The sequence below is a fragment of the Trichomycterus rosablanca genome, chromosome 14, assembly GCF_030014385.1.
Source record: "Trichomycterus rosablanca isolate fTriRos1 chromosome 14, fTriRos1.hap1, whole genome shotgun sequence".
Taxonomy (NCBI): Eukaryota; Metazoa; Chordata; class Actinopteri; order Siluriformes; family Trichomycteridae; genus Trichomycterus; species Trichomycterus rosablanca.
Genome location: NC_086001.1, coordinates 4,065,779 through 4,093,535, shown reverse-complemented (window position 1 = coordinate 4,093,535; position 27,757 = coordinate 4,065,779). Strand labels below are relative to the sequence as shown.

The 27,757-nt window shown below is 41.1% G+C and overlaps 2 protein-coding genes and 1 long non-coding RNA gene across 5 annotated transcripts in view; all 3 read right to left on the bottom strand.

Annotated features, from left to right (window-relative positions):
* The window catches only part of chrnb5a (cholinergic receptor, nicotinic, beta 5a), a 29,373-nt gene extending 22,874 nt beyond the window's left edge, over positions 1 to 6,499 (bottom strand). Inside the window, exons 1-5 of the mRNA XM_063009046.1 lie at positions 6,418 to 6,499; positions 6,090 to 6,176; positions 2,919 to 3,064; positions 2,800 to 2,844; positions 741 to 850 (exon numbers count right to left, since the gene is read on the bottom strand). Of these exons, the coding sequence (XP_062865116.1) occupies positions 741 to 850; positions 2,800 to 2,844; positions 2,919 to 3,064; positions 6,090 to 6,141 (353 nt within the window). The 5' untranslated portion in view covers positions 6,142 to 6,176; positions 6,418 to 6,499. The remainder of the gene's footprint in view (positions 1 to 740; positions 851 to 2,799; positions 2,845 to 2,918; positions 3,065 to 6,089; positions 6,177 to 6,417) is intronic.
* Positions 6,500 to 13,995: 7,496 nt separating this feature from the next.
* On the bottom strand, positions 13,996 to 17,121 carry LOC134326571 (uncharacterized). The gene is made up of 3 exons (XR_010014532.1): positions 17,058 to 17,121; positions 16,611 to 16,667; positions 13,996 to 14,082 (listed from the first exon to the last, which is right to left on the bottom strand). It is a non-coding gene; the product is annotated as an uncharacterized LOC134326571 (long non-coding RNA).
* Positions 17,122 to 22,431: 5,310 nt separating this feature from the next.
* rnf38 (ring finger protein 38) overlaps positions 22,432 to 27,757 on the bottom strand; it is a 59,509-nt gene continuing 54,183 nt past the window's right edge. For 2 of the 3 annotated variants that reach the window (XM_063008213.1, XM_063008212.1), the window contains exon 11: positions 25,297 to 27,491. In XM_063008213.1, coding sequence (XP_062864283.1) covers positions 27,429 to 27,491 — 63 coding nt within the window. In that variant the 3' untranslated portion in view covers positions 25,297 to 27,428. Of the gene's footprint in view, positions 27,492 to 27,757 lie in introns of all 3 variants that reach the window. The other variant, XM_063008211.1, reaches the window with a different exon arrangement.

The following is a 27,757-nucleotide window of genomic DNA, read 5'->3' as shown; positions in this document are numbered from 1 at the left end:
CGACCCGGTCACATCTGAGTCGATTCTATCAGCACGTTATATAAACTCCTGGTTCACTTTGGTAAATCGTGAGCGGTTCTTACTTGTGATGTAGATGAGAACAGAAAACATTACAGAGCCAATCAGAGGCAAAAGTTTATTCATTACCAAATTTGTTAGTTCAGGATCATCTGCTGAACTTTTAGCTCCTTAGACGGAACGAGTCTGACGGTCGGTTACAGATCTGTGGTAATAACAGTTTAATGAAGCTTTTTAATGTAAGAGAGTCACACAAAATGTTCTGTAGTAGCTGGTGTTTATTTAAAACCACGACATTTAATTAATAACAGTAAACACGGAGAGATAACCGAGAAGAGAAACTTACGCTTCACATAAAAACGAATCAACTCATGAATCAATGAATCACTTATAGCGATACTGTGAACAAAGCGTCTCTTCTAAAGGCACAAACACACACACACACACACACACACACACACGCGCGCGCTGCTCTGGTTTATCTTTACTGTGAGGCTCTTTTTAAGTTTATTTACTGCTAATCCACCACCCCCACCACCCCACCCCCCGATCGGAATCGGCTATCGGCCGATGTCCCTGAAAGGAGATCGGAGATCGGAATCGGTGCCAAAAACCCCGATCGGTCCATCTCTAGTTAATATGTTTAAATGCACTATAAGCATTAAACATCTATGTACAGTACAATGACCAGGATGTACAACAACTAGATAATGAATCTGTACTTGTTATAGAGCACGATATCCGGAAGCCAGATGTGATGGGAGGGAATTCGTAGTTTTTGGATGCCGTCATAGTCGACTGGGTCCCACATAAGTCTGTAGTCATTCCACTCCTGCAAAATAGAGAGCAGTGAGCAGTAAATGTAAAAAAATAGATGAACAAAAATGAATACTTGCTTGTTCTTATGTATAGAAACATTCTCATTGTCACAATCTTCAGGTAAAACCAGGGGCGATTTAATGCACGGGCTTACCTAAGCTTCAGCCCAGGGGCCCCGAATGTTTTATTTTTTATTTATTTTGTTAGTTATTTTGGTTAATAAGAATAGGGAAGCTTACAAACCAATGATTTTGTACATCATTTACGCGTTATTCATATTTCTCACTGTCGATTGGCCAGATAAACTCTAACGAGCTGCCGTAATTCTGATTGGTGGCTTCAGTTAAGCAACGTGAACGTTAGAGCTAGTTATGTGAGTGACATTCAGCTCAGCCAATCAGAATGCAGCAGCAGGTTTATACACGAGCGTTCGGACGTTCTGCAGTTAGTTTTGTATGTGAGTCTCGCCTTATGGTCCCAGCATTGAAGTTGGGGTTCTGGAACTAGGCGGTGTAAAGTGCTGTAACGCTCACTGAAGTCCTGACTAAACAGTTAAAGTGACTCGACCCTGTCGTGTGTCTTTATTCCCACACCTCCACCACCGCACAGCAAAAGACCCGTAGCATCCCCGCCGGACAGCGGCTAGGTGAGCCGAGCCTCTACGGTAGCAAGTGGCTAATGCTAGCGGTAAAGTGCGGCGGCAATGTTTTCATTAAGTTAAATATAAAAATAACTAAAAGACAATGAAATATCAGAATGCATGTAATCACACTACACAGTGAGTGCACAGCAAGGGATTTTGGGAATCTGTGTAACCTGCTTAACATTACTAGACTATATATATACATATATATATATATATATATGGTGGGGGGGGGGGCTCCTAGTTACGCCACTGAACTCTGTTGTCTTGCGTTGTGTACTGATTTTATGAAAACTATACGTGGGGGCCCACAAGCAGCTGCAGCCTCTGGGCCCACAGGCAGGTTAAATCGCCTCTGGGTAAAACAAATAACAAATATCATAAGTAGGATTCTCTTTTTTATTTTATTTAACATACTGTAAGTATAAAAACATTTGACTAGTTTTTTAGCATTTTCCGAATTACTGAATAAGTTATTACTAGGGCTGTCAAACGATTACAAATTGTAATCGCGATTAATCTCAGAATTTCATATAGTTAATCGCGATTAATCGCATTAAAAAAAATCTGTGTAAATGTTATAGAAAACAAGGATTTTTAAGTGAAATGTTACAATTACAATGGTGAACACATTTTATGCTAAATGTACTTATGTTAAAAACTGCTGGGACAAGAGAAAACTGTAAGGGAGTTTTATTCACTCACATACTAGGCAGTAATTCTATCCAGTGGTTTAATGGACGTTTCTAAACGAAGTGAGTGTGTTTTGACCCTTTGGGGCTTCCATAGTTCATGGACAACGTGCTTGACTCAGCTGTCCGGTATTCTTTACCGTAACAGAATAAGTTAATAAAGTGTTCTGCTCCCGACAACTTGTGAATATAGCGTGTATTTATTTCTTTATTATGCAAGTGCAGATGCTACGACGCTCTTTTACATTTTGTTAACAAACGTTTGTTCTACCAGTCAAGTCTCAACATGAACTAGAATTTGCGTTAACGGCACTATTTTTTTTAATCGCGTTAAATTGAGATCCCGTTAATGCGTTATTATCGCGTTAACTTCGACAGCCCTAGTAATTACATGAAAGCAGCAATGTTTAAATGTCTGATATCCACTAACAGTGCATTAGATTACGTGTCAATAAATATTTGGCAGTTTTTCAGGATATGGCAAGAAAAGACAAAATAAGAAACCTTTGAGACATGCATCATTGTAGGGTTAGCTGTGACTTCATTGCTATACAGTGTGGTCCAAAAAGTGTGTTATTTGTAAAGATATACACAAGACTATAAACTTGACAACACATGAAATCTCACCTGTGAGAGCCACACGTTGGTTGTCATGATCTGCTCCCTCTCGTTCTGTACAGAGAGCGAATTACAGTTAGGATAGTGTGTCTGGTGTGTTTTTGTAGGTGTGCGGGTGTGTCACTCACCACGCTGATGAGCTGGGCCAGAGACACTTTGATCCCGATGGTGACCTGCTGACTCCTTTTGACTGCTGGTCTGATTAGCTTATTGTACCGATCTGGACTCAGGAGAAAATCCACCAATCTCTCCTCAGCATCGGCGCATAGGGAACCTACACACACAGAGGGCACATAAAGCATTAATCCAGATTGAACCCTAACCTTCAGAAGAATATATATGTATATATATATATGGGGAGCTGCAATGGAATGGCACCCTGTCCAGGGAATTCCGGCACTGCGTCCTGTGAAACCAGACCTTAACTGGGATATAGCGGTTTAGAAAAATAAAGGAAAAAAAGAAAAAGCCTAAATAATCCATGCCTCAAAGAGCAGAAGGGAAATACAACACAGCATTAGTTTCATGATCAGCTAACTAAAAACACTCTAACCATAAACACACACAGTGTAACACATCAGCCCATGACTGTGTCTGACAAATCCTGTTGTCTGTGAACATGATACATGGGTCCAAGATGTCACCTGCAATCATTATGATATGTTATGCTTACACACACACATACACACACACAAAGCAAAGTCTGAAATCTTTAGTCAACAAAGATTTAAATCAGAAAACCGATCCACAAACACAATACAGGTTTACATTTAACAAAAAATCTATTTAAAGTGATATAACAGTTGCTAATCGATACACCCTACAACCAGCCGTCCCTTGTTGCTTTCATTAGATAGGAGGAGAGTGGAGGTCCAACAGTGGCACAAATCCGCGAACAAAACCTTTAGGATGATAATGCAGAAGGGCATAAAAAATCCATCAGAACCAAACGTTTCCAGGAACACGACAGCACGTTTTCACTGCTTCACTTGGCCGTCTTTTCCTCCCAACCCAATTCTGCAGAAAGACGGCGCAGCCGTCCGATATTCAGCTGCACAGCTTATATATGCACACACACTTTTATATGTTTTCCATGTATATAAACACCAAAGGGCGCTCAGGTGGTGCACTGGTCATTTGTGCTTGCCCACTACTGCTGGGATCCAGGGTTCGAAAACTCAGCGGTGCTGTCAGTCGGACGATAGATTGTCCGGTAGAAGCCCCACGATGAAATGCCATCCTGTCTGTGTGCGGTACTGCATTGCACCTAGTGATTCCAGGCAAACTTATCTCAACTTGCACAGTGTGTTCTTTTCCAATTGATTTTTCCATACTTTTTTGGATTCCTCTCTACAGCAGCAAAAAGTATTAAGGATTATTTAAAAGATAAGTAAAAGAGGGGGAAAAAAAACCTAAAAACAAATAGCCAGTGTTCCTTAAAACCAAACCTATTGAATCCCTTTGAGGAGTAGAGGATGCTGACCAGCAGAACAGGCAGCAACATGAATTCTGGAGTCACTAATGCAGAAAGAAAGTGAGAGAGAAATAGCTTCCTGGTGCACATCCTTTTATAAATAATTAAAGAATAAACAACATTTCACAATGCTTCAAATATACTCTATATGGCCAACATCATGAAGACACCCAACTGTGAGCTTGCTGGAGATCCTATTTCAAAACCATGGGCTGAACACACCCCCACTTAAAGGTGTAACAGTGTGTAATGTTCTAGAAAGGCTTTTTAGACATTTTGGAGTGTGCCCACTCACTCAAAAGAGCAAAATAGCATTTGTGAGGTCCAGCTAATAATGAAGATGTTCAGTAAATCTGAGGCCAGAGCTCTGAGCAGACCACTGGAGTTCCTCCACACCAAACTGGCAAACCATGCCAAACTGATGCCACATAGTCAAAAGCATACAGTTTATTTTGTATAACTGATTGTTCACACCTGTTAGCAACGGATGTGGTTGAAACCCCTGAAATAAGTAAAAAGGACGGATGTACGGGGGGTTCTTCAACTCTATTTATCAAGAGTTTTAAAAACAAACTCCATCACTTTTCTACAGTCACCTTCCGATGTATTTTTCCAGCGTCGTACCAACTTTATAATGCCATCAGCTAAAACTGTTTTTGGTTGAGCGTGTAGCCACTGATGCGCCGCTGCTTTCACATCATCATCACATGAAAATCTTCTTCCCCTTAAAGCTTCTTTGAGCGTCCAAAAAGGTGGAAATCAGACGGAGATAAATCCGGACTATAAGCGTCTCTCAGTCTCTCAGACACGACCGATTTCTCCTCCTCCCACCGTTTTACATTTACATTGTTGACAATCAGCAGGCGCTTTTATTCAATGCAGAATATAATCCAAACATTTGAGGGTTAAGGGCCTTGCTCAGGGGCCCACAGTAGCAACCTAGCAGTGGTGGAACTAGAACCAGCGACCTTACTATAACAACCTCACAATAAACCTATAATAGTATGGACAAAAAAAATTTGTTTTAAGTTATTAAAAACCAAACACTGCCATGACATGCAAGTCCATTACAAGTGTGTGTGTTTGTTTATTTGTTTGTTAGGATTTTAACGTCATGTTTTACACTTTGGTTACATTCATGACAGGAACGGTAGTTACTCATTACACAAGATTCATCAGTTCACAAGGTTATATCAAACACAGTCATGGACAATTTTCTATCTCCAGTTCACCTCACTTGCACGTCTTTGGACTGTGGGAGGAAACCGGAGCACCCGGTGGAAACCCACACAGACACGGGGAGAACATGCAAACTCCACACAGAAAGGACCCGGACCGCCCCACCTGGGGATCGAACCCAGGACCTTCTTGCTGTGAGACGACAGCGCTCGGACGAGTCCTCTCTATGTGGAGTTTGCATGTTCTCCCCGTGTCTGAGTGGGTTTCCTCCGGGTGCTCCGGGTGAGGTAGATTGGAGATACAGAATTGTCCATGACTGTGTTTGACATTAAACTTGTGAACTGATTAATCTTGTGTAACCAGTAACTATCTGTCCTGTCACGAATGTAACCAAAAGTGTGTAAAATATGACGTTAAAATCCTAATAAATAAATCATTTTAGCAGGTCACCCCAGTGTTCCATACAGCTGCTTTCTAATTAAGTTTTGTATTGATTACACTAAAAACTGCCTCTCCTACCTTTATCAGTAACATTTAATTTATTATCATGGACTTATTAACACAAAACTACAAAGTTGAACTGTACGGAACACTGTGACTTTGACTAAAACCTTATAATACCGTGGACACGGTGATATTTACTCACCAGCAGCCTGAAGAAAAAGCAGGAGAAGTCCCCAGTACCAGTTTGATGCCATGCTGAGTCCGAGTTCTTCGTTTCTGTTCTTTATTTCTGTTTTTTACCGAATAAAAGAGATAAAGTTGAAGAGTAGAATAACCGTTATAACCGTTTATAACCGTCGCTTCTGACCGTTAATCTGATTTAAATAGTAAAGCAGCGCGTGCGCTCATCCGCTCTATTCACTCAATTCGGCGTCTATTCATCTGCAAACCGGAATAATATTAAAACCCTATAACAAATTATCAATTCTTATACAAAAACTAACTTTTAATAATAAGAACATAAAACAAACCGTGAATTTTTAGTTGTTTTAACGCTATCGGACGGTCCCGTCGCGCGCACACAGACCCCTCGTGCTGAAAGCTCGCGCGCGTTGACACCAAGCAGACTGACTGGATTAGTGAGGTTTCCACCCAACTACCCTCCATCTGAATTTTAATATTGATTTACAACCCCGAATCCGAATCAGAAAGAGTAGGGACAGTATGGACAATGCAAATAAAATAAGGATGCAGAGTTCCTTAGATTTACTTTGACTTTTATTTGATTGCAGACAGTTTGAAGCTGAGATGTTTCAAGTTCATTTAATTTGTTAATAAACCTCCATTCCTGCATTTCAGGCCTGCTACACATTCCAAAAGAAGTTGGGACGGGGGCAATTTAGGGCTAGTAATGATGAGGTAAAACAGCGCCCCGTGGGCAGCGTCCTGTGACCACCGATGAAGGTCTAGAAGATGACCGACTCAAACAGCAGCAATAGATGAGCGATCGTCTCTGACTTTACGTCTACAAGGTGAACCGACTAGGTAGGAGTGTCTCATAGAGTGGACAGTGAGTGGACACGGTATTTAAAAACTCCAGCAGTGCTGCTGTGTCTGATCCACTCATACCAGCACAACACACACTAACACACCACCACCATGCCAGTGTCACTGCAGTGCTGAGAATGATCCACCACCTAAATAATACCTGCTCTCTGGGGGTCCTGTGTGGGTCCTGACCATTGAAGAACAGGGTGAAAGGGGGCTTACAAAGCATACAGTCAGTAATTGTAGAACTACAAAGTGCTTCTACATGGTAAAATGGACAGTGAGTGTAGAAACAAGGGGGTGGTTTTAATGTTATGGCTGATCAGTGTATATGAGACAAGTAACCCCATGGAGTCTTTTAAATACTCCTAAAACCCAAGGAATAGTCTTTATGTGAACAAAAACACAAGCTCTGTAACTGTGAAAGGCAGCAGAGGGTTAAAATATTAAGAATGTCTGATTAAATAATGATAATGGTCTCATAACTTCATTCATTAACATAATAATGTCAGGTACTAGATTTTTTTTTAATAAAGGGAACGTGTATTGTGTACACTAGCAAACTGAACCTGCGTTCTACAAAATAAGTTATTTCCCACTTGCTCTGAATAATCTCATGTTTTATTTAATGATGTAAAATCCACATTTTTACACCTGCGTGTAGTTTAAAAATATCTTTAATTACTTTTAAATTCTTATCTTTATTAAAACATATAAACCTTTTATCTTCTCAAATGCCACCCAGTGTGGAAACTGCCACTCAATTCAATATGACATCAAACTAAAAGGTCATTCATCTTGTATTTATTTTTGTTTAACCCCAAAACAGACTCCCAGAAACACACAATAAAAGAACAGAATGTGAATCCAGAGTTTTATCTCTGGAACACATTAGATTTACAGCTGATTGCAGGTTTTGTAATAATAAGGCAGGATTGACCCTGATGCTGGGAATTAATGCAGTAGGGGTTGACAATCACCAGGGATTTTCATCTACATGTTATGGAGCTGTCTGAAGCAAAGGGGGAAAAGTTAGGAGAGCAGTTTGTGAGTGCAAAACGACTCTTCTGGTTTGTATGTATAATACCTCAAATATCTCTAAGTGTTCCAGTTTTCTTTCTCCTCCCAAAACATGCCAGGATGGAGATTGACCCATCATTTGAAAATGCAATATGGCCAGTATTGGCCACCATTAGCCATTTACCTTCTGCCAGCAGCAAAGACACAAGAATGACCTTTAAAAATGAGTCAAATATTGTTCTTAAATGGGTTTCGTATATCAGATATTGCACTTATAAATCACCAGGTTAAAGGTGAAAATATACACTTATATAAACACACACACAAACAAAATACACACTCTTATCATCCAATCTTTTGAATCACATTCAGATGACACACTTATATGTCCTGAGAGCCACAACCATACCATTTCTCGTCTCGCCTGCCTTCCTTCACTCCCATTATTATTGATCGCGTCTTCATTAAGGTTGCAGAAGCCAAAACAAGGTCTGTATGTTAATGTAATTAAGCTTGTTTAAAACACTTTACTGCGTTCAGAATTAGGTTGTGTCAAAAATTGCTTATCTTTGCGAATCCTATTGAAATGAAGGCACTACATTTTGCATCCAAAATTCAAAACAGCCAAAATGAAGTGTGGCTTTGTGAAGAACGTTATATTTGATGATAATTATGTAAGCCGAAGACCTTAAAGTACTCCATTGCTTTAAGTAAATCAAATCTTCATGATTTTATAAGAATTCTGAGATTATATACAGTGTATCACAAAAGTGAGTACACCCCTCACATTTCTGCAGATATTTAAGTATATCTTTTCATGGGACAACACTGACAAAATGACACTTTGACACAATTAAAAGTAGTCTGTGTGCAGCTTATATAACAGTGTAAATTTATTCTTCCCTCAAAATAACTCAATATACAGCCATTAATGTCTAAACCACCGGCAACAAAAGTGAGTACACCCCTTAGTGAAAGTTCTTGAAGTGTCAATATTTTGTGTGGCCATCATTATTTCCCAGAACTGCCTTAACTCTCCTGGGCATGGAGTTTACCAGAGCTTCACAGGTTGCCACTGGAATGCTTTTCCACTCCTCCATGACGACATCACGGAGCTGGCGGATATTCGAGACTTTGCGCTCCTCCACCTTCCGCTTGAGGATGCCCCAAAGATGTTCTATTGGGTTTAGGTCTGGAGACATGCTTGGCCAGTCCATCACCTTTACCCTCAGCCTCTTCAATAAAGCAGTGGTCGTCTTAGAGGTGTGTTTGTGGTCATTATCATGCTGGAACACTGCCCTGCGACCCAGTTTCCAGAGGGAGGGGATCATGCTCTGCTTCAGTATTTCACAGTACATATTGGAGTTCATGTGTCCCTCAATTAAATGTAACTCCCCAACACCTGCTGCACTCATGCAGCCCCAGACCATGGCATTCCCACCACCATGCTTGACTGTAGGCATGACACACTTATCTTTGTACTCCTCACCTGATTGCCGCCACACATGCTTGAGACCATCTGAACCAAACAAATTAATCTTGGTCTCATCAGACCATAGGACATGGTTCCAGTAATCCATGTCCTTTGTTGACATGTCTTCAGCAAACTGTTTGCGGGCTTTCTTGTGTAGAGACTTCAGAAGAGGCTTCCTTCTGGGGTGACAGCCATGCAGACCAATTTGATGTAGTGTGCGGCGTATGGTCTGAGCACTGACAGGCTGACCCCCCACCTTTTCAATCTCTGCAGCAATGCTGACAGCACTCCTGCGCCTATCTTTCAAAGACAGCAGTTGGATGTGATGCTGAGCACGTGCACTTAGCTTCTTTGGACGACCAACGCAAGGTCTGTTCTGAGTGGACCCTGCTCTTTTAAAATGCTGGATGATCTTGGCCACTGTGCTGCAGCCCAGTTTCAGGGTGTTGGCAATCTTCTTGTAGCCTTGGCCATCTTCATGTAGCGCAACAATTCGTCTTTTAGGATCCTCAGAGAGTTCTTTGCCATGAGGTGCCATGTTGGAACTTTCAGTGACCAGTATGAGAGAGTGTGAGAGCTGTACTACTAAATTGAACACACCTGCTCCCTATGCACACCTGAGACCTAGTAACACTAACAAATCACATGACATTTTGGAGGGAAAATGACAAGCAGTGCTCAATTTGGACATTTAGGGGTGTAGTCTCTTAGGGGTGTACTCACTTTTGTTGCCGGTGGTTTAGACATTAATGGCTGTATATTGAGTTATTTTGAGGGAAGAATAAATTTACACTGTTATATAAGCTGCACACAGACTACTTTTCATTGTGTAAAAGTGTCATTTTGTCAGTGTTGTCCCATGAAAAGATATACTTAAATATCTGCAGAAATGTGAGGGGTGTACTCACTTTTGTGATACACTGTATATTATAGTCTATCCCAATACAAACAAAGGTCAAAACCAGAACACCAGGACCAAGGACTGTAAACAAGTAAATTAAGAACAAAGGTCTCAAACTGGGGTGGCACGGTGGCTTGGTGGGTAGCACTGTCACCTCACAGCAAGAAGGTTTGATCCCCACGTGTGGCAGTCCGGGTCCTTTCTGTGCAGAGTTTGCATGTTCTCCCCGTGTCTGCGTGGGTTTCCTCCGGGAGCTCCGGTTTCCTCCCACAGTCCAAAAACATGCAGTCAGGTTAATTGGAGACACTGAATTGCCCTATAGGTGAATGGATGTGTGCATGTGTGTGTATGTGTATGTTTGATGGAGTGGTGCCCCGTCCAGGGTGCCTTGCACCCATTGAAAAGCTGGGATAGGCTCCAGCACCCCTCCCCCACCCCCCTGCGACCCTGATTGGATAAGCGGTTAAGAAAGTGAGTGAGTGAGGACTAAAACTGGAATATTTCAAATAAGACAAAAAACACAAACTGTTGTTTACTGACAATGCTAACAATCTACAAGCAAGTCACTATAGAATGTTATTGCTAGTTGGTAACATACAGTAGACAATCAGTCCTAACTGAAATGTTATATTTGGTGGTTATAGGTTTAATGTACAACCTCAAATCAGAAAAAGTTAGGACAGTAAAGACAGTAAACACAGTGTTTCTTACATTTACTTTGACTGTATGGATCCAAGATATTTCATGTATTTTTTCTGGTCAGCTTCATTTCATTTGATAATATACATCCATTCCTGCATATCAAGCCTGCAACACATTCCAGAAAAAGTTGGGAAGGTAAAGCATTTATAACTTTGTAATGTTGCCATTCCACCTCACAATACTTAAAAGACGTTTGGCACTGATGACACAAAGCGATGAAAAGTAAAGTGTAAAGTGTTATTATGTCCCATTTTCCTGTAAACACGTCCTATCAGCCAGTCTGGATTGGTCCCCTGTTCGAGGTATACTCCTGCCTTGTGACCCACCACAGCCCTGACCAGAATAAAGTGGTGGTAAAGATGATTAAGAAGTCAATTAAATATTTTACCCAAACTTTTCCTGTTGATCTGCCTCAAAAGCATAAACATTACAGTTTTTTAGATAGGAGAAGGATATGAGAGCATCTCCCTAGTTCCTTGGTGAAAAAGTTTCAAAGTAAATCAGCCATAATGGGTTTTGAAACGAGAAAGCTTTTGTCTCGGCTCAAACACAGACGACAGATAATAAGGGCTGATAAAAGACTGATGGCAGTGAGTGTGATTACAGACATATTGGATAACAATTCCCAGAAGTGCCGGCGGAGAACATTACATCAGCATTGTGAATGACACCAATATGATTTTCTAAATCTCTAACAATCGAATCATGTGATCTTCTATTATATATTTTATTCCATAATTTATCAAATGCTAAAGTAACATGATATTGAGCTAATCAAGTTAGTCTTAGCTGGTGGAGAAGTGTGTGTGTGGATGGTATTGAAACCTGAATGAACTGTTTACACACCAGTTGCTTTATTGCTTTATATTGCAGACACGCCCCATATTTCCTTTAACTAGTAACGTATGTATAATCTTAATGCCTAGTTCACACTACACGATTTTTGCCCTGATTTTCACTCGCCAACTGGTCGGCGGTAGATTTGCCGGCTCGGGAGCAACTCTGCGTTCGCTCGGCGATCGAAACTCGGCTCTCAATCGCTATGTGTGAACTACTCAACAACTCGCCGAGCGCTCAGCGACTGAGGAGAGATATCTAGCATGTTGAATATCTGGATCAGTCTGTTTTTTTTTTATAATCCATTTAGATTCATTTATTTTTTCTCCTTGATTTTACGCTGCACATCAGCGCACAAACAACTTTGATCTCTCTCTACTTGTTGACGTGCATTTTCGGACGTGGTATCATTAAACCTCTCGTCACTTCTCGCGTTTGTTTTCGTGACAAAACTGTGTGAACTGTACAGCAACCTGACAACTTGAAAAGTCGTGTAGTGTGAATTTGGCATAATGGGCCGTGTGAATGGTTATACATCAAATGGGCAGAACAGCCTCCACTTCTTTCTAAGATTTGAGAGCTTGACTGTTGAAATTTGCTCCTATTCAATTAAAAGAGCATTTGTGATTACAGGCAGTGACTTGGTCAAAAAGGGCCGTCTCACAGTCAACATTTCACAGGTGCTAATTGTCAAAACATTTTATGAAACACTCAGCAAAATGAGCAGTTCTAGTCTGTATAGATGAATATGTGTTTTAGTAGAGAAAATGCTGATAAATACCTTCCCAATGGAACACAATTACATACACTTATAATTTGTGATTATTAGATAAACAGGATATTGAGTGCAAAATACAACTGATGGAATATAAAGTGGACACTGGACCCGGACCGAACTGAATTATTCCTTTTAGAGGGTCTCAGATTAGGGGAGAATGCAGCAACCTTGGAGTACACTTGCAACCGATACACTTGAGTACGTCTAGGTGAACCTAGTAATTAAGCTCTACTGAAGATATAGACTCCATAGGTTGATGTGTATTAAGCTGCCATGTGGGTGACAAGGGATATATTTTCACCCTGATATACACCAAGCATCCTGAGAAATGAACATTGATTAAATGAAATTGTGGATGGGCGAACTGATAAAGGGACAAGTGGATAACATATAAATCGCCCCTCAGTGGCACCGAATTAGGACGGAGACAAGAAGAGGGAGGAATGAATGACTGGAGAGAGCGTTCCTCTTTTTTGTCTGGCTCACTCTGGTTCTCTAATCCCATAAAAATCACCCAACGATCAAGACAGGAACTGGAGCTGGAGCTGGAGCTGCACTTCAGTCTCATGTTGACTCTACTTAACTGAAACAGTTTCTTGTGCATGCAAATCTTGGGAGTGATACGATAGTCATTCACAGTCCTGTTATTATTCAGCAGTAGTAGGTTTGAATTTAAAGATCTGACTTGAACTTGCAGCTCAGAGATTTGATACCTGATTCAGATTTGCTGCTCTAGCTTAAATACTCAAGGCTTTATTAAGACTTGTACACCAGACACTTAATTAAAAATTAATGCAGTAGTCTAATATGGTAGCCCACCACACTACACCACCTCTGAGATGAAGGTTTGAGCCTCACTGATGCCACCTGCTTGGTCAGGCACAACTCGTGCTACCTGTTTGAGACCCAGACATGAGTAGTACAGCAAAGATAGTATGTTTCCTCTGCTGGTTGCTGAAAAGAAGAGTGTTGCACATGCGGCTGGGGTTGTTATTTATTTAATTATTAGGATTTTAACATCATGTTTTACACACTTTGGTTACATTCATGACAGGAATGGTAGTTACTGGTTTCACAACATTTATCAGTTTAAGTTTTATTTTCAAACACAGTCATGGACAATTTTGTATCTACAATTCACCTTTTAGACACAGAAAGGACCCGGACTGCTACACCTGGGAATTGAACTTAGGACCTTCTTGCTGTGTGGCGACAGTGTTAACCACCGAGCCAACGTGCCACTCGAGCAACAGGGAATTGGATTTTTTTTCCATGAATGCAGCAGTGCACCCACACACATCACATTTCTGTAAGCCTGATGCCATTTCAGCATATCCTCAGCTTGCCCCTGTGTCATATGATAATCCACCGCCTCCTCTCAGCCAATGGCAGGGGTGCAAACGCCGGGGCCAGATGTTCCTAACACTGGGCTTGATCTGATTTAAATGAGGACACCATGTTTATTGTATAATTTGTGTATTGAGGAATAAAATACAGTGTATCACAAAAGTGAGTACACCCCTCACATTTCTGCAAATATTTCATTATATCTTTTCATGGGACAACACTATAGACATGAAACTTGGATATAACTTAGAGTAGTCAGTGTACAGCTTGTATAGCAGTGTAGATTTACTGTCTTCTGAAAATAACTCAACACACAGCCATTAATGTCTAAATAGCTGGCAACATAAGTGAGTACACCCCACAGTAAACATGTCCAAATTGTGCCCAAATGTGTCGTTGTCCCTCCCTGGTGTCATGTGTCAAGGCCCCAGGTGTAAATGAGGAGCAGGGCTGTTAAATTTGGTGTTTTGGGTACAATTCTCTCATACTGGCCACTGGATATTCAACATGGCACCTCATGGCAAAGAACTCTCTGAGCATGTGAGAAATAGAATTGTTGCTCTCCACAAAGATGGCCTGGGCTATAAGAAGATTGCTAACACCCTGAAACTGAGCTACAGCATGGTGGCCAAGGTCATACAGCGGTTTTCCAGGACAGGTTCCACTCGGAACAGGCTTCACCAGGGTCGACCAAAGAAGTTGAGTCCACGTGTTCGGCATCATATCCAGAGGTTGGCTTTAAAAAATAGACACATGAGTGCTGCCAGCATTGCTGCAGAGGTTGAAGACGTGGGAGGTCAGCCTGTCAGTGCTCAGACCATACGCCGCACACTGCATCAACTCGGTCTGCATGGTCGTCATCCCAGAAGGAAGCTGACGCACAAGAAAGCCCGCAAACAGTTTGCTGAAGACAAGCAGTCCAAGAACATGGATTACTGGAATGCCCTGTGGTCTGACGAGACCAAGATAAACTTGTTTGGCTCAGATGGTGTCCAGCATGTGTGGCGGCGCCCTGGTGAGAAGTACCAAGACAACTGTATCTTGCCTACAGTCAAGCATGGTGGTGGTAGCATCATGGTCTTGGGCTGCATGAGTGTTGCTGGCACTGGGGAGCTGCAGTTCATTGAGGGAAACATGAATTCCAACATGTACTGTGACATTCTGAAACAGAGCATGATCCCCTCCCTTCGAAAACTGGGCCTCATGGCAGTTTTCCAACAGGATAACGACCCCAAACACAACCTCCAAGATGACAACTACCTTGCTGAGGAAGCTGAAGGTAAAGGTGATGGACTAAACCCAATTGAGCACCTGTGGCGCATCCTCAAGTGGAAGGTGGAGCAGTTCAAGGTGTCTAACATCCACCAGCTCCGTGATGTCATCATGGAGGAGTGGAAGAGGATTCCAGTAGTAACCTGTGCAGCTCTGGTGAATTCCATGCCCAGGAGGGTTAAGGCAGTGCTGGATAATAATGGTGGTCACACAAAATATTGACACATTTGGGCACAATTTGGACATGTTCACTGTGGGGTGTACTCACTTATGTTGCCAGCTATTTAGACATTAATGGCTGTGTGTTGAGTTATTTTCAGAAGACAGTAAATCTACACTGCTATACAAGTTGTACACTGACTACTCTAAGTTATATCCAAGTTTCATTTCTATAGTGTTGTCCCATGAAAAGATATAATAAAATATTTGCAGAAATGTGAGGGGTGTACTCACTTTTGTGATACACTGTATATGATTATACAGTGATGCTCTGAGCTCTTTGTTCACTCCTAGATCACATGATTCATGTCAAAGAAATTCTAGTTTATTTTAGTTACAAAGATAATACAGTTAGCTCCAGAACTACTGGCTCCTGTAGTAAAAAAAAAAAAAAAAAAGCAGATTAATTAATTCTCAGTGTAATATTAAACTTAATAAGCCACTTGAGTGCATGTGTATCAAATCAGTTGTATAAAATAAGTTATACACTCCCTATGGTGCATCAACAGTTTGGGGAGAGCCCTTTCCTGTATCAGTATGAAAGTGGAAAGCATGTAAGCATACAGACGTAGTTCGACGCGTTTGGTTTGGGCTGCACAAAGCCCTGACCTCAATCCCACTGAGCACCTTTACTTATTAGGATTTTAACGTCATGTTTTACACTTTGGTTACATTCATGACAGAAACGGTAGTTACTGGTTACACAAGATTCATCAGTTCAAGTTTAATATCAAACACACTCATGGACAATTTTGTATCTCCAATCTACCTCACTTGCACGTCTTTGGACCGTGGGAGGAAACCGAAGCTCCCAAAGAAAACCCACGCACACATGGGGAGAACATGCAATCTCCACACAGAAAGGACCCGGACCGCTCCACCTGGGAATTGAACCCAGGATTTTCTTGCTGTGAGGCTACAGTGCTACCCACCAAGCCACCGCTTGGAGTGGATTGCAAACCAAGCCTTATCATCCAACATGGGCACAAATTCTCACACATAAACTTTAATATGTTTTAAAAGAACTTGCCCCAAAAGACATGGTTACCCTGTGGTTTTCTCCCACTTTTCAAAAGTTGCTACTACAAAGTGGTGTGAATGAATAAATGGATGAGTGTGCAGTTACCAGTCAGTCCAGGGTGTAATCCTGCCCAGTGTTTCCAGGCCCTTGTTCTATCCTAATCTGAAAGCAGTTTTAAAGATGTACAAATGAATAAGTGGCAGATTAGCAGTTCTATCGCTCTGTGTATCTGAGATAACTGAAACATTTTCATGTTGATGCATGGTTCGCTAAATGGGGACACTTTTTGGGAAGACAGGGGACTTGATTATTGGATAATCAGCACAAATATTTACACACAGACTTGTTAAAAGGAGAAAATTTTACTTTTTTTCAGGCTTAAGCTTCAGTGCGGATGACCACTTCCACTGTCTGGCCCTTAAACAAGGCCCCTGGCCATCAGCTACTCAGCCTTATGCTTGGATTATATTCTCCCTCGTTCGAATGTCATGCTGGATAAAATCATCTGCCACATAAATGCATGTGAATAAGAAAATTAAAATAATTTCTCACAGTTAGCAGAAGATGAGCAGCACAGTGCCACGACCGTCGCTACACTTCCAATGATAATTCATGACCTGAGAGGAAGCGCATAAGTGATTCTGTTACTCACACAAACATGGAGTCTGTTCTAGTGAATTCTCATCTTGATGTCACCACTTGCTTTTTTTTTTTTTGGCTTCTCTCTCTGTGCTTCATGAGAGTCACATTGATGTCTCTTCTGTTCTGGCCTGAGCTGAAATACACATCACATCCTCTCATCTGCAAAAGAAACACGTAAGATCAAGGTTTCATATCTATGCTCTCTCAGGTTCACTTAAGTTTAGACGTTTTCTAAGTTTAGACGTGAACATACACCAAATGGAAAAGAGGAAATTTTCTCCACACAAGGTAACACCCACCCGCCATCCACATTTTTAAAAAACAGTTGTAAAAGGTCACGGCTTCTTTCCAGCCTCTTCAGGTACAATCATCATGTCCGTCATCAGAAGAACATTAACAAGGTCATGTCTTTTCTCCAACATGGACAAAAACAGTTACACAGCCACTTTCTTTCTCCATCATCCACAAAACAGAACATACCCGAGGTCACATCCTTTTTAGTGTTGAACAAAGTAATGTCAGATCTTCATCCTTAGCAAAAACCTTCAAACTGTGTACTTACTTTGTGTTTCTCCACCAATTTTGATTCCCATTCAGTGCTGGACTGACTGAAATACAGATCTCAAACAGACCAGTGTATAAACAGCTCTGATTCAGCAGGTCAGACAGACAGACTTTATTTTCTAAATACAGAAAAATATCCCAAGGCTAAGTGAAACACTTGTACTGCGGTTGATCCGAACAAGTCACAAATGAATAAGCAACAATATGGATGTGAATTCAAGCATCTTGTTTAATTTGAACGATATTCCATCTCGCTTCGAGGAGAGACGGTTACGTAAGACGGAACTCTGGGTTTGTGTAGCTGCACTGCAAAATATGAGCGAGAACAGACGGCGTCCTGCTGTAGTCACTAGTCTCTGTAGAGTCGTACAGAGCAAAACAAAACTAACTCATGACACACTGTGATACAAGAGACATGAAGAGAACAAAAGAGCAGGAAACAAAAAGAGTAAAAACAAAAGTCCAAAAGTCAAGACATTTTCCTTACCAGAAGAATGGAGGCTGCTGTATCTGCTAGGGGTGGGAGGGCAACTCCATATTAATGCTTATGGTTTTGGAATGAGATGTCCAGTAGTAAGGTCATGTCCTCCACAACTCTTAATGAACTTTAGTCATGCTAAAGCAGGAAAGGGCCTTCCCCAAACTGTTCCCAAAAAACTTAAAATGATTGATTTTGTTTACCTGCTAGCAATGGATCTGGCTAAAAGAGCTGACCTCAGTGATTTCCATCTCCAGTCTAAATTAAAAAAAAAAAGCAAATGTTAGCCACCAAACATGCTCTGGGTGACTTTATGTACAGTAACTTAATCGTGTACATTTTTACATTTATTTTTCAAATTTCCCACCATACATTAGTATATGATTTTAATTTTAAAGCCCTGTGATGGATTGGCACCCTTGTCCAGGATATTCTGCCCTCACAAGCCTGACCAGGAAAAGCAGCTTGATGAAATAAAATAAAATTAGCTTCGTTTTTACAGCCATATTATCATATTGTCAAACAATGTTGGATAAAACAGAGGGAACGGATGAGCAAGCTTTCGTAGAGACATTTCTCTCATAAGAAAGTCTGGTTCATAGAGAGAAAGGCTCTTTGTTTCTTAATTATTAATGTTCAAAAAGCTTTTTTGGCACAAATACATATCTGAGCAGCTCAAGCTTATGGAATCTGTTCTTGTGTGTAAATCCTTGAGTGGCTGCATGGTGGGACCCAGTAAGACCTGAGATATAGCTGTTACATGGGGTCCAACAAGACCTAAGACGGGGCACAGTGAGGAGGCTTGAAATTAAGTTGTCTCATACATTAAAATGAGACCTGTGGGAGAACTGTACCATTAAGCCAAATGAGACATGTGGGAAAGCTGTACTATTGGGCCCAGTGAGACCTGTGGGAGTTTGTTTGTTTGTTTATTAGGATTTTAACGTCATGTTTTGCACTCTTTGGTTACATTCATGACAGAAACGGTAGTTATTAATTACACAAGATTCATCAGGTCACAAAAGGTTATATCGAACACAGTCATGGACAATTTAGTATCTTCAATTCACCTCACTTGCACGTCTTTGGACTGTGGGGGGAAACCAGAGCACCCGGAGTAAAGCCACACAGACATGGGAGAACATGCAAACTCCACACAGAAAGGACCCAGACCACCCCACCTGGGGATCGAACCCAGGACCCTATGAGCTGTGGGAGAACTGTACTACTAGGCCCAATGAGAGCTGTGGGAGAGCTGTACTATTGGGCCCAAATGAGACCTGCGGAAGAGCTGTACCATTGGGCCCAGTGAGAACTGTAAGAGAGCTGTACTATTGAGCCCAATGAAACCTCTGGAAAATTGTACTATTGGGTCCAATAAGACCTGTGGGAGAGCTGTACCATTGGGCCCAGTGAGACCTGTGGAAGAACTGTACCATTGAGCCCAATAAGACCCTTGGAAGAGCTGTACCACCGAGCCCAATGAGACCTGTGGAAGAGCTTTACCATTGAGCCCAATAAGACCTGTGGAAGAGCTGTACCACTTGGCCCAATGAGAGCTGTGGAAGAGCTTTACCATTAGCCAATCATGGCTATGGGAGACCTTTTCCATGCTTTAATCAGGACAGTTGATGATTTGCACCATAGGTCCCGGTGAGACCAGTTGGGCCCCTGTAATATGAGGTCTGAGGTGTAGCTGCACTATGAGGCACAGTAAGGATCAATTGCATGTCCTTGGCATCCAGCAAAGAGGCCTGTGGTTGTTCTGACATGTTTACCCTGGTGCACATTTAGCAGTATACAATTCAGGCTAACAAAGTCATTGAAACTAATTTGTGCTTTAGATGCTTCTGTAGAACTATTTGTTGCTCCTGCTTTACAAGTAATAATGTTAGAACTATATGATTTGTATCGCTGGACAGAAAAGACAAAAGTTGTGTGTGTGAGGTCAATTATAATCATCAGAAAATGATCAAGCGACACCAGGAAGAAAAGCTTATAACGTTGCAATGTCTCCCTCTGCTGCTCAGCACTAACATTACACTCCACTGTGCAATACAATATAAGCGCATTATAACAGAGGTACTGATTATTTTGGCTAGTAAGATTTGTGACCCCATCAAAACCCCACATCTTATTTCATCAGCCACCCCAGTGCAGAATTTTACACAAGCACATATTCCACAAATGACTTTGTTATTAAAAAATAGATCTGACAGTGACAGGAAGGTCAAATACAAGCTAGAAGCTAAGCTAATCAAGCTAAGCTAATCAAATTACAGCATGCTATAAATTATTTGTTTATTAGGATTTAAACGTCATGTTTTACACTTTGGTTACATATATGACAGAAACGGTAGTTACTCATTACACAAGATTCATCAGTTCAAGTTTAATATCGATCACAGTCATGGACAATTTTATATTTCCAGTTGACCTCACTTACAGGGAGGAAACCGGAGCTTCCGGAGGAAACCCACGCAGACACGAGGAGAACATGCAAACTCTACACAGAAAGGACACGGACCGCTCCACCTGGGAATCGAACCCAGGACCTCCTTGCCGTGAGGCGACAGTGCTACCCACCGAGTCACTGTGCTGCCCTATAGCATGCTATAAATAAGTAAAATCTTCCTTTACCACATCTGTCCAAGTTGTTGAAGCACCATCATAAGAACTTTAAAGCTTTAAAACAACCAGCCTCAATATTTAATCATTATTTATTTTTTTATTATTATTTGTCCTTTAAAATCAAGCCCATGATAATTAATGTAGACATCATATTTATACATCTTTATACAAATTTCCTTTTGCTACAAACTAATTCGGTCTCAGAAGTAATATTCGGAGAGGGGTGTAAATAGGATAATTGTGAAGTATTCAGACCCATTGACTTTTTGCACGCTTTGAGGCGATTTGTTTTTGAATGGCAATAATTGTTAATAATTATTGAATAATAATTATTAATCCATCAATCTATACTTCATCACCTATTTAGGCATTTTATTCCATGCTTTGTAGAAGCATGTTAAGCAGCAATTACAGCTGAAAGTCTTCTTGGATTCATCTCTACAAGCTTTGCATACCTGGATTTAGGCCGTTTATGCCATTTGTAATGGCAGAACGTCTCAAGCTTCGTCAGATTGGATGGCGAGGATCGGAACTGCCATAAGGTTACTCCAACAATGTCCAACAAGACAGAATCTGAAGTACTGCTGGGCCACTCAAGGACATACAAAGATTTGCTCCAAAACCACTCCGGTGTTGCTCTAGTTGTCAGCTTTGGGTCCTTGTCACTTTATAATTATATTTGTCTCCGAAGTTTGACTTCACGTGCATTCTGGAGGAGGTTTTTGTCGAGGTCGTTTCTGTATTTGGCTGCATTTATACGTGCTTGAAATTCTTACCAGTCTCTCCAGCCCTGGCACTGACAAGCACCCACACAGCATGCTACCACCACCATGCTTCACTGTAGGGACAGGGATGGTGTCAGCCAGGAGATGTGCAAGGCCTGTTTTTCACTAGACAAAGCACTTGCTGTTCTGCCCAAAGAGTTCAATAATTATTTAATCAGACCCAAAGAATCTTTTTCCTTGTTTTTAATGCATTTAAATCCTCATGATTTAGCGCACTCAATTTAATCTTCCACAGCTGAGAGATACCCGATTGCATCCAAGGAGAGCACGTCACTGTACATGCCTCTTCCAACACATGCACAGCCCTCCTCTTCTTACCCCTGCATTCTGCACAGGCGTCTCTTCCGGGGTCCTTACACAGCGTATGAAGACCCTAGGCACTGACAAGTATGCCCGCCAGATGGCGCCCAGCCGACCGGAGGCAACACCGAGATTTGAACCAAGGAGTTCAGAAATAGTAGCTGGTGTGCTAGCGGAATATCCCGCACTTTTTCCTAATCTTAAACAAATTAGACCAATTCACAATCTAGTGTGATCAGAGAGAACTTCAATACCGGTCATCACAATGATAACAGGGTAAGTAACAATTAATCTTTTAAAAATCCTGAACATGATTTTTAGATTTTTCTAAAAATCTAAAAATGAAGAGAGATGTGAAAGTCAGGATATGGAAGAAAAACATTATACATTTATTACTGAACCAGCCTTTAAAATCCAAAAAACTGGAACTCTGCGTCAGACAGGAGTGGGGGAAAAAAATTAAACAAATTCATTGCACTACGTAGTAAAGCATCATTAGTAATAACTCTCATAGAAAATGTACAAATGTTTGTTAAAAATCTTTATATCAAGCCTTCAAATGATTTTGGTTACAGATATTATACATAAGAAACTACATCATGTTAAACAATACAATAGTATTTTAATGAAAAACAAATTAAAACCCATTAAAAAATCTGAAACTCTCATATTTGTTTAGGAAAAAAGAAAAAAAAGAAAACAAGAACACCATAAATAGTAAAAATGAGGTAACTGCTATTGTACCAAGCAGGAGGGAAAAACAAAATACTTGTAAATAAAACACGGGTTTAGTAACAGGACTGTCTGAAGAGAAGCAGACCGACTCAGTGACGGAAATATAAAGTCTGATGCTGAATGAAGAACGACTCAAAAGGCATCGGCTGTTACAGTTAAGACACTACAGGTTAGCAAGCTACAAGAGCTTTATGACGTGACATTGCAGATCATAGAGCCTACGTAGCCCACCGGAACCGCTCATAATTGTTCATCACACTTCACACACACACTCACTCGTGCATGTACACAAAGGTGGAGGCAGGAACTATCACGGGTGCATATGGGTGGGTACATGTGCTTGAGATCTTTATAACACTCATATTACACACCCTCACATATTACACATTCCGCCGGGACGGGACGGGACGGGGAGACGGACGAGGAAATCACTGTGAAATGCACATCCTGATTTTTCTAGGGGGAAAAAACCCAAATCACCTGAGTCAAGAGGCAGAGCTTTTCAAAAGTGAACCGAAACCCCCTCACATGATTAAACTTAATTACACAAGAGTACCAGATTAAATACAAGAGTTATGTTAGCTAGTTTGCAAACACTGGTACTGTCAAGGAAAACATTCATGTCATGTTAGCAGGCTTGAGATGAATCTTGCTAGTTGTGTAGCGGATGATTGCTATTACTGGAGAGGTAAATTAACATGTAAGCTAAGCTACACTGCAGTGTTTAGGTAGCCAGTACAGTAAGCTGTTATATTGAATTACTGCAGTGCTTTATGCCAGTCAAAAGTACGTTTGTGATCAGCTGACCAGATTCAGCATTGGCTCTGACCATTTTGACCCAGGGAAGCGCTATCAAAACTTAACCCAGACACACCCTTGTGCTATGTGACTTTTTTTTTTATTATTAGGACATCAGATGAATGTTTGCACCCAAACCTGAGATCATTTTCTTCAGAACATTTCAGCCAGAAAGTCTATCATGTAGCTTTTCAGATATAGTTAGTTTTTCGTATAGCTGAACTAAAGTTAGCTCGATACACAAACAAACCAAGAGCAACAGCAGCTGATGTGGCCGAGCGGAACTAAATAAAAGTCTGTGTTTGAATAATTGTAATGAATGGAAGAAAATTGGGGGAAACGTTTGACTTGTACACAACAGTCTAATTTTGGATAGACTAGTAGAGCTGGCTAGCTACAGGATGTCATACAGCTACAGCTGAAGACCTACCATTAGTTAGCATTAGCTGGTTTATATCAGGACAGTACTGTCTTGCTTAACTAACAACCGTGTAATGAAAAATAATATTTAATAAAGTGAATCAGTGGGGAAGATGACACTTCGTGATAATGCTACGTGATTCTAGCCATACAACAAGCTTAAGACTGAACTGTGTGTTATCTAATGAATTAATTAGTGAACCCACAGTACACGATTCAGAAAGTGCATAATTGAACAATGCAATAGTGTTTAAATACAAACAAAAGTCTACAGGGTTTCGATTCTCCACGTTCACTCCCAGTTACGGATGAAGGTCTTTCAGATTTGTGAACTGGGGTGCCAGACTGGAGATCTGAACGGTTCCAAAGTTACAGTAACTGGGTTGCAATGCCAATCAAAAATCGGCAGAAAGGCCAAGCAGTGATTTTCCACCAGCTAAAAACAGGTCTAGACTTAATTTGTCATCAGCCTAGTCAGAAACCAACCATCAGAAAACATGAACAAGGATGTACAGAGTGTAAGGGAGAACCAGACCATGATTTAAAAACGTAAAAAAATAAACAGTGCATTTAGGATTGTGTAACTGTACCGAAGCAAACGCTAATGCTAACCATACCTTTGCAAGGCTTTGCATTCTCACTGAAGTTATTGCAACTAGTGCAACGAAAAATCAGGAATGGGTGACGAGCGAATACATCATCACCATCATCATCATCAACCTGCCTGATCCTACGTTCTCAAACTCCAAACTCTTGTATCCTTAAGGCTGAGCTATATGGCAAATACAAGCTGATATTGATGTCACATGAGCAAACCACCCAGTCCTACATCATACTGATATAATACGAGCAAATTAAGCCGTCCTTAAACTGCCCTCAGTTCTTAAATGGTACAGATGTGCAGTGATTCAACTCCCACGCCTGATTATATAATATATTGATACCATATTTCCCAGCTCTGCACTCAATAACATTTGGATGTTTACACAACCCAGTGGATACCGAACCCTAACCCATCACACACACACATACAGTTATATCGGTATGACCCAGCTCCACTAAATGAAAGTATGGACCAGTAGAAGGGGTGTGGCAATTTCCTGCAATATTAATGAACCAGTCAGCCGTAGTTATGAGGAAACTCCAGCACGACAAGACGTGATTTTAATCAAATAAACAGAAGAATGGAAGGAAGACTGAATCCATCATTTCTTATCAATAAAGGGAGGTTTTTAAAGTGAAGTTTGCCACCTTTCAAGCACATCTCCTGACCAATCACACACCAGCACACGAGAGCGGGAGACCAGTGTTGTGTACCACACATACCGGATAAATAACACACCAGAACACACACACACGTGCAAACACACTCTCACTCACACACACCGTCATTCATGTAACTCACAGTATTCCAAGTCTATACAACCGCTAATCATAATTGCGCAAAAACCCCACCTGTTTATTTACACATACAAACTTCTGAGACTTTTTTTTTTAAACATGTATGAATCGATAATCAGTCCCGTTATAGTGATACATACATACGTACATATATATGCAATTTCTTTATTAGTAGAGTATAAGGGAGAAAAAGAAGGACGTGCGCCCGACACCAGTTCCTCATCAAAACTAGTTAGGAATGTTAGCACACTTACTCTCTCACTGCCTATCTATCACACACTCTCACACACACTTTTAAACGTAGAACAGCAAGCATGACCAGCCAGTACCCATCTCTACAGGGCTGCAATGCAAAATAGTGAAAACTTCGATCATTAAAGCTGCAGTCTGTAACGTTTGGAGCTTTGGAGACCTCTCTGGTAAAAATATATTACTGCAAGTAAATTGAAACAATGTTTTTAAACAATATGAGATTTATGACAAATCTAGCACTGATCTGATGGCAGAATGTGACCGGTTGATTCCATTAGTCTGTGAAAACAGAACATTACAGGTCTGGGGTTTCTGAAGAATGGCATTTCTATACTGTTTGAAAGAACAAGTCGTTACCCATATCCCTATCTATATTTATTTATCTATTTATTAGAATTTTAACGTCAGGTTTTACACTTCATGACAGAAACAGTAGCTACTCATTACACAAGACTCATCAGTCAAACACAGTCATGGACAATTTAGTATCTCCAATTAACCTGACTGTAGGGAAAAAAAACAGAGCTCTTGGAGGAAACCCACCCAGACATGGGGAGAACATGAACTCCACACAGAAAGGACCCGGACCGTCCCACTTGAGGATCGAAACCCAGGACCTTCTTGCTGTGAGGTGACAGTGCTACCCACTTAACCACCATGAATCCCTATCTATACCTACATCAGAACCTGACCATGAGGTCAGAGGTCTATTTTTATGACATTAAGCGAACTGATATTTAAAATATATCCGTTCATATCAGCCAACTAGAAAGCTACACAGACACATGACTTGCTGTGTGCTCTTTAATTCTTCTAGATGAATAAAGTATATGCGTGTCTATTTATCTTTCTCTATCTGTACGAAGAGGGACGATAGCTGAAACAGGGCTCCCCGTCGCTGAGGCATTCATGACCTCTTCCGAACGGTAGGTGTGCCTGCACCGGGGGCGGCTGATCTGCAAGACGCCGGCCCTGGGAGGTGAAAAGAAGCGATCGACGACTGTGCCGACAGCCTCAGCCCTCCTCGATCGAGGGTGGTGGCAGAAGAGAGGGAGAGAAAAGCTCGAATTGGACACGACTGGATTGGATGGAGAAAAAAGAAATACAAATAAATTAAAGATTAATAAAAAACAAAAATCCGTCATTCTGCACAGACTCATTTTCACCTGGCCGCACTGTTTTTGTTTTTGAATTACTATAATATTATTACCACAGGTCTTTTACACCAACACAAGAAGGTCATATAAATTAGACTTTAAAAATTATAATTCTTTCATTTTAAATCAGCAAAGTTACAAACTGCAGCTTTAAAAAATCTTTCATATAATCAAAACTAAATCTGTACTTGACTTTTTTATTTCCAGACAACGTTTCTACTTTTGTAACAGGTGGTGGTATAAGTATCGTAATTATTACTTGCTTTTTTGGTGATGCAGTAGGTAGTGTTTGTGCTGCTCAGTTTCCATGATCAGAAACCTGAGTTTGATCCTAAGCTTTAGTGATTGTACCAGCCTGTACCTTAATTTAGTATTTTAATGTAGATGTTTTCCATTAGAATCTATAAAAAGGTCAAGGTTTTTTTATTTTATTTGAATAGAATCTAAAAATATTCACTAGTTGCAGCCCTGAACCTAAAAATAACGAAACAGAACAATGAACTGAAAATGACGAGTGAGTGAATTGAAACAGAGAACGAGTCTTTAGAGTCTCAGGTTTTGTGTGTGTGTGTGTGTGTGTGTGTGTGTGTGTGTGTGTCTGTGCTTGCTTGGTAGTTAAACTGTGATGTGAACGGAAGCAGAACCTATACAGTCGTGTGCGAGTGTTTTATCAAAGGAAGCGGTGACAGGAGCCAGGATATTCGGTCCAGTGTGTTACGAGAGAGTCCGGCGGGTGTGCGGATCTGGGGAAGGGGGACCGTCACTCAGAATCCCGCTGGACTTCGGAGGCGTCGGCGCGGCAGATGGGACAGGTCCTGTTAGCCTGCAGAGAGAAAACGGGGGGGGGGAGTAGATATAATCAGCCTGTGGGAGGGTTTGATGATCAGTGGGGTCACCATTTAAGGGAAGGATTGGTTACACATAACCCTATCTATATCTATAAGGGCAGGGGTAGCTTAGCGGTTAAGGAATTGGACTAATAATCAGAAGGTTGCTGGTTCACTCCCCAGTACAATAGCCAGATTGCTGCTGTTGGTCCCCTGAGCAAGGCTCTTGAGCCCCAATTGCCTAAATTGAAGGGCAGTTGTG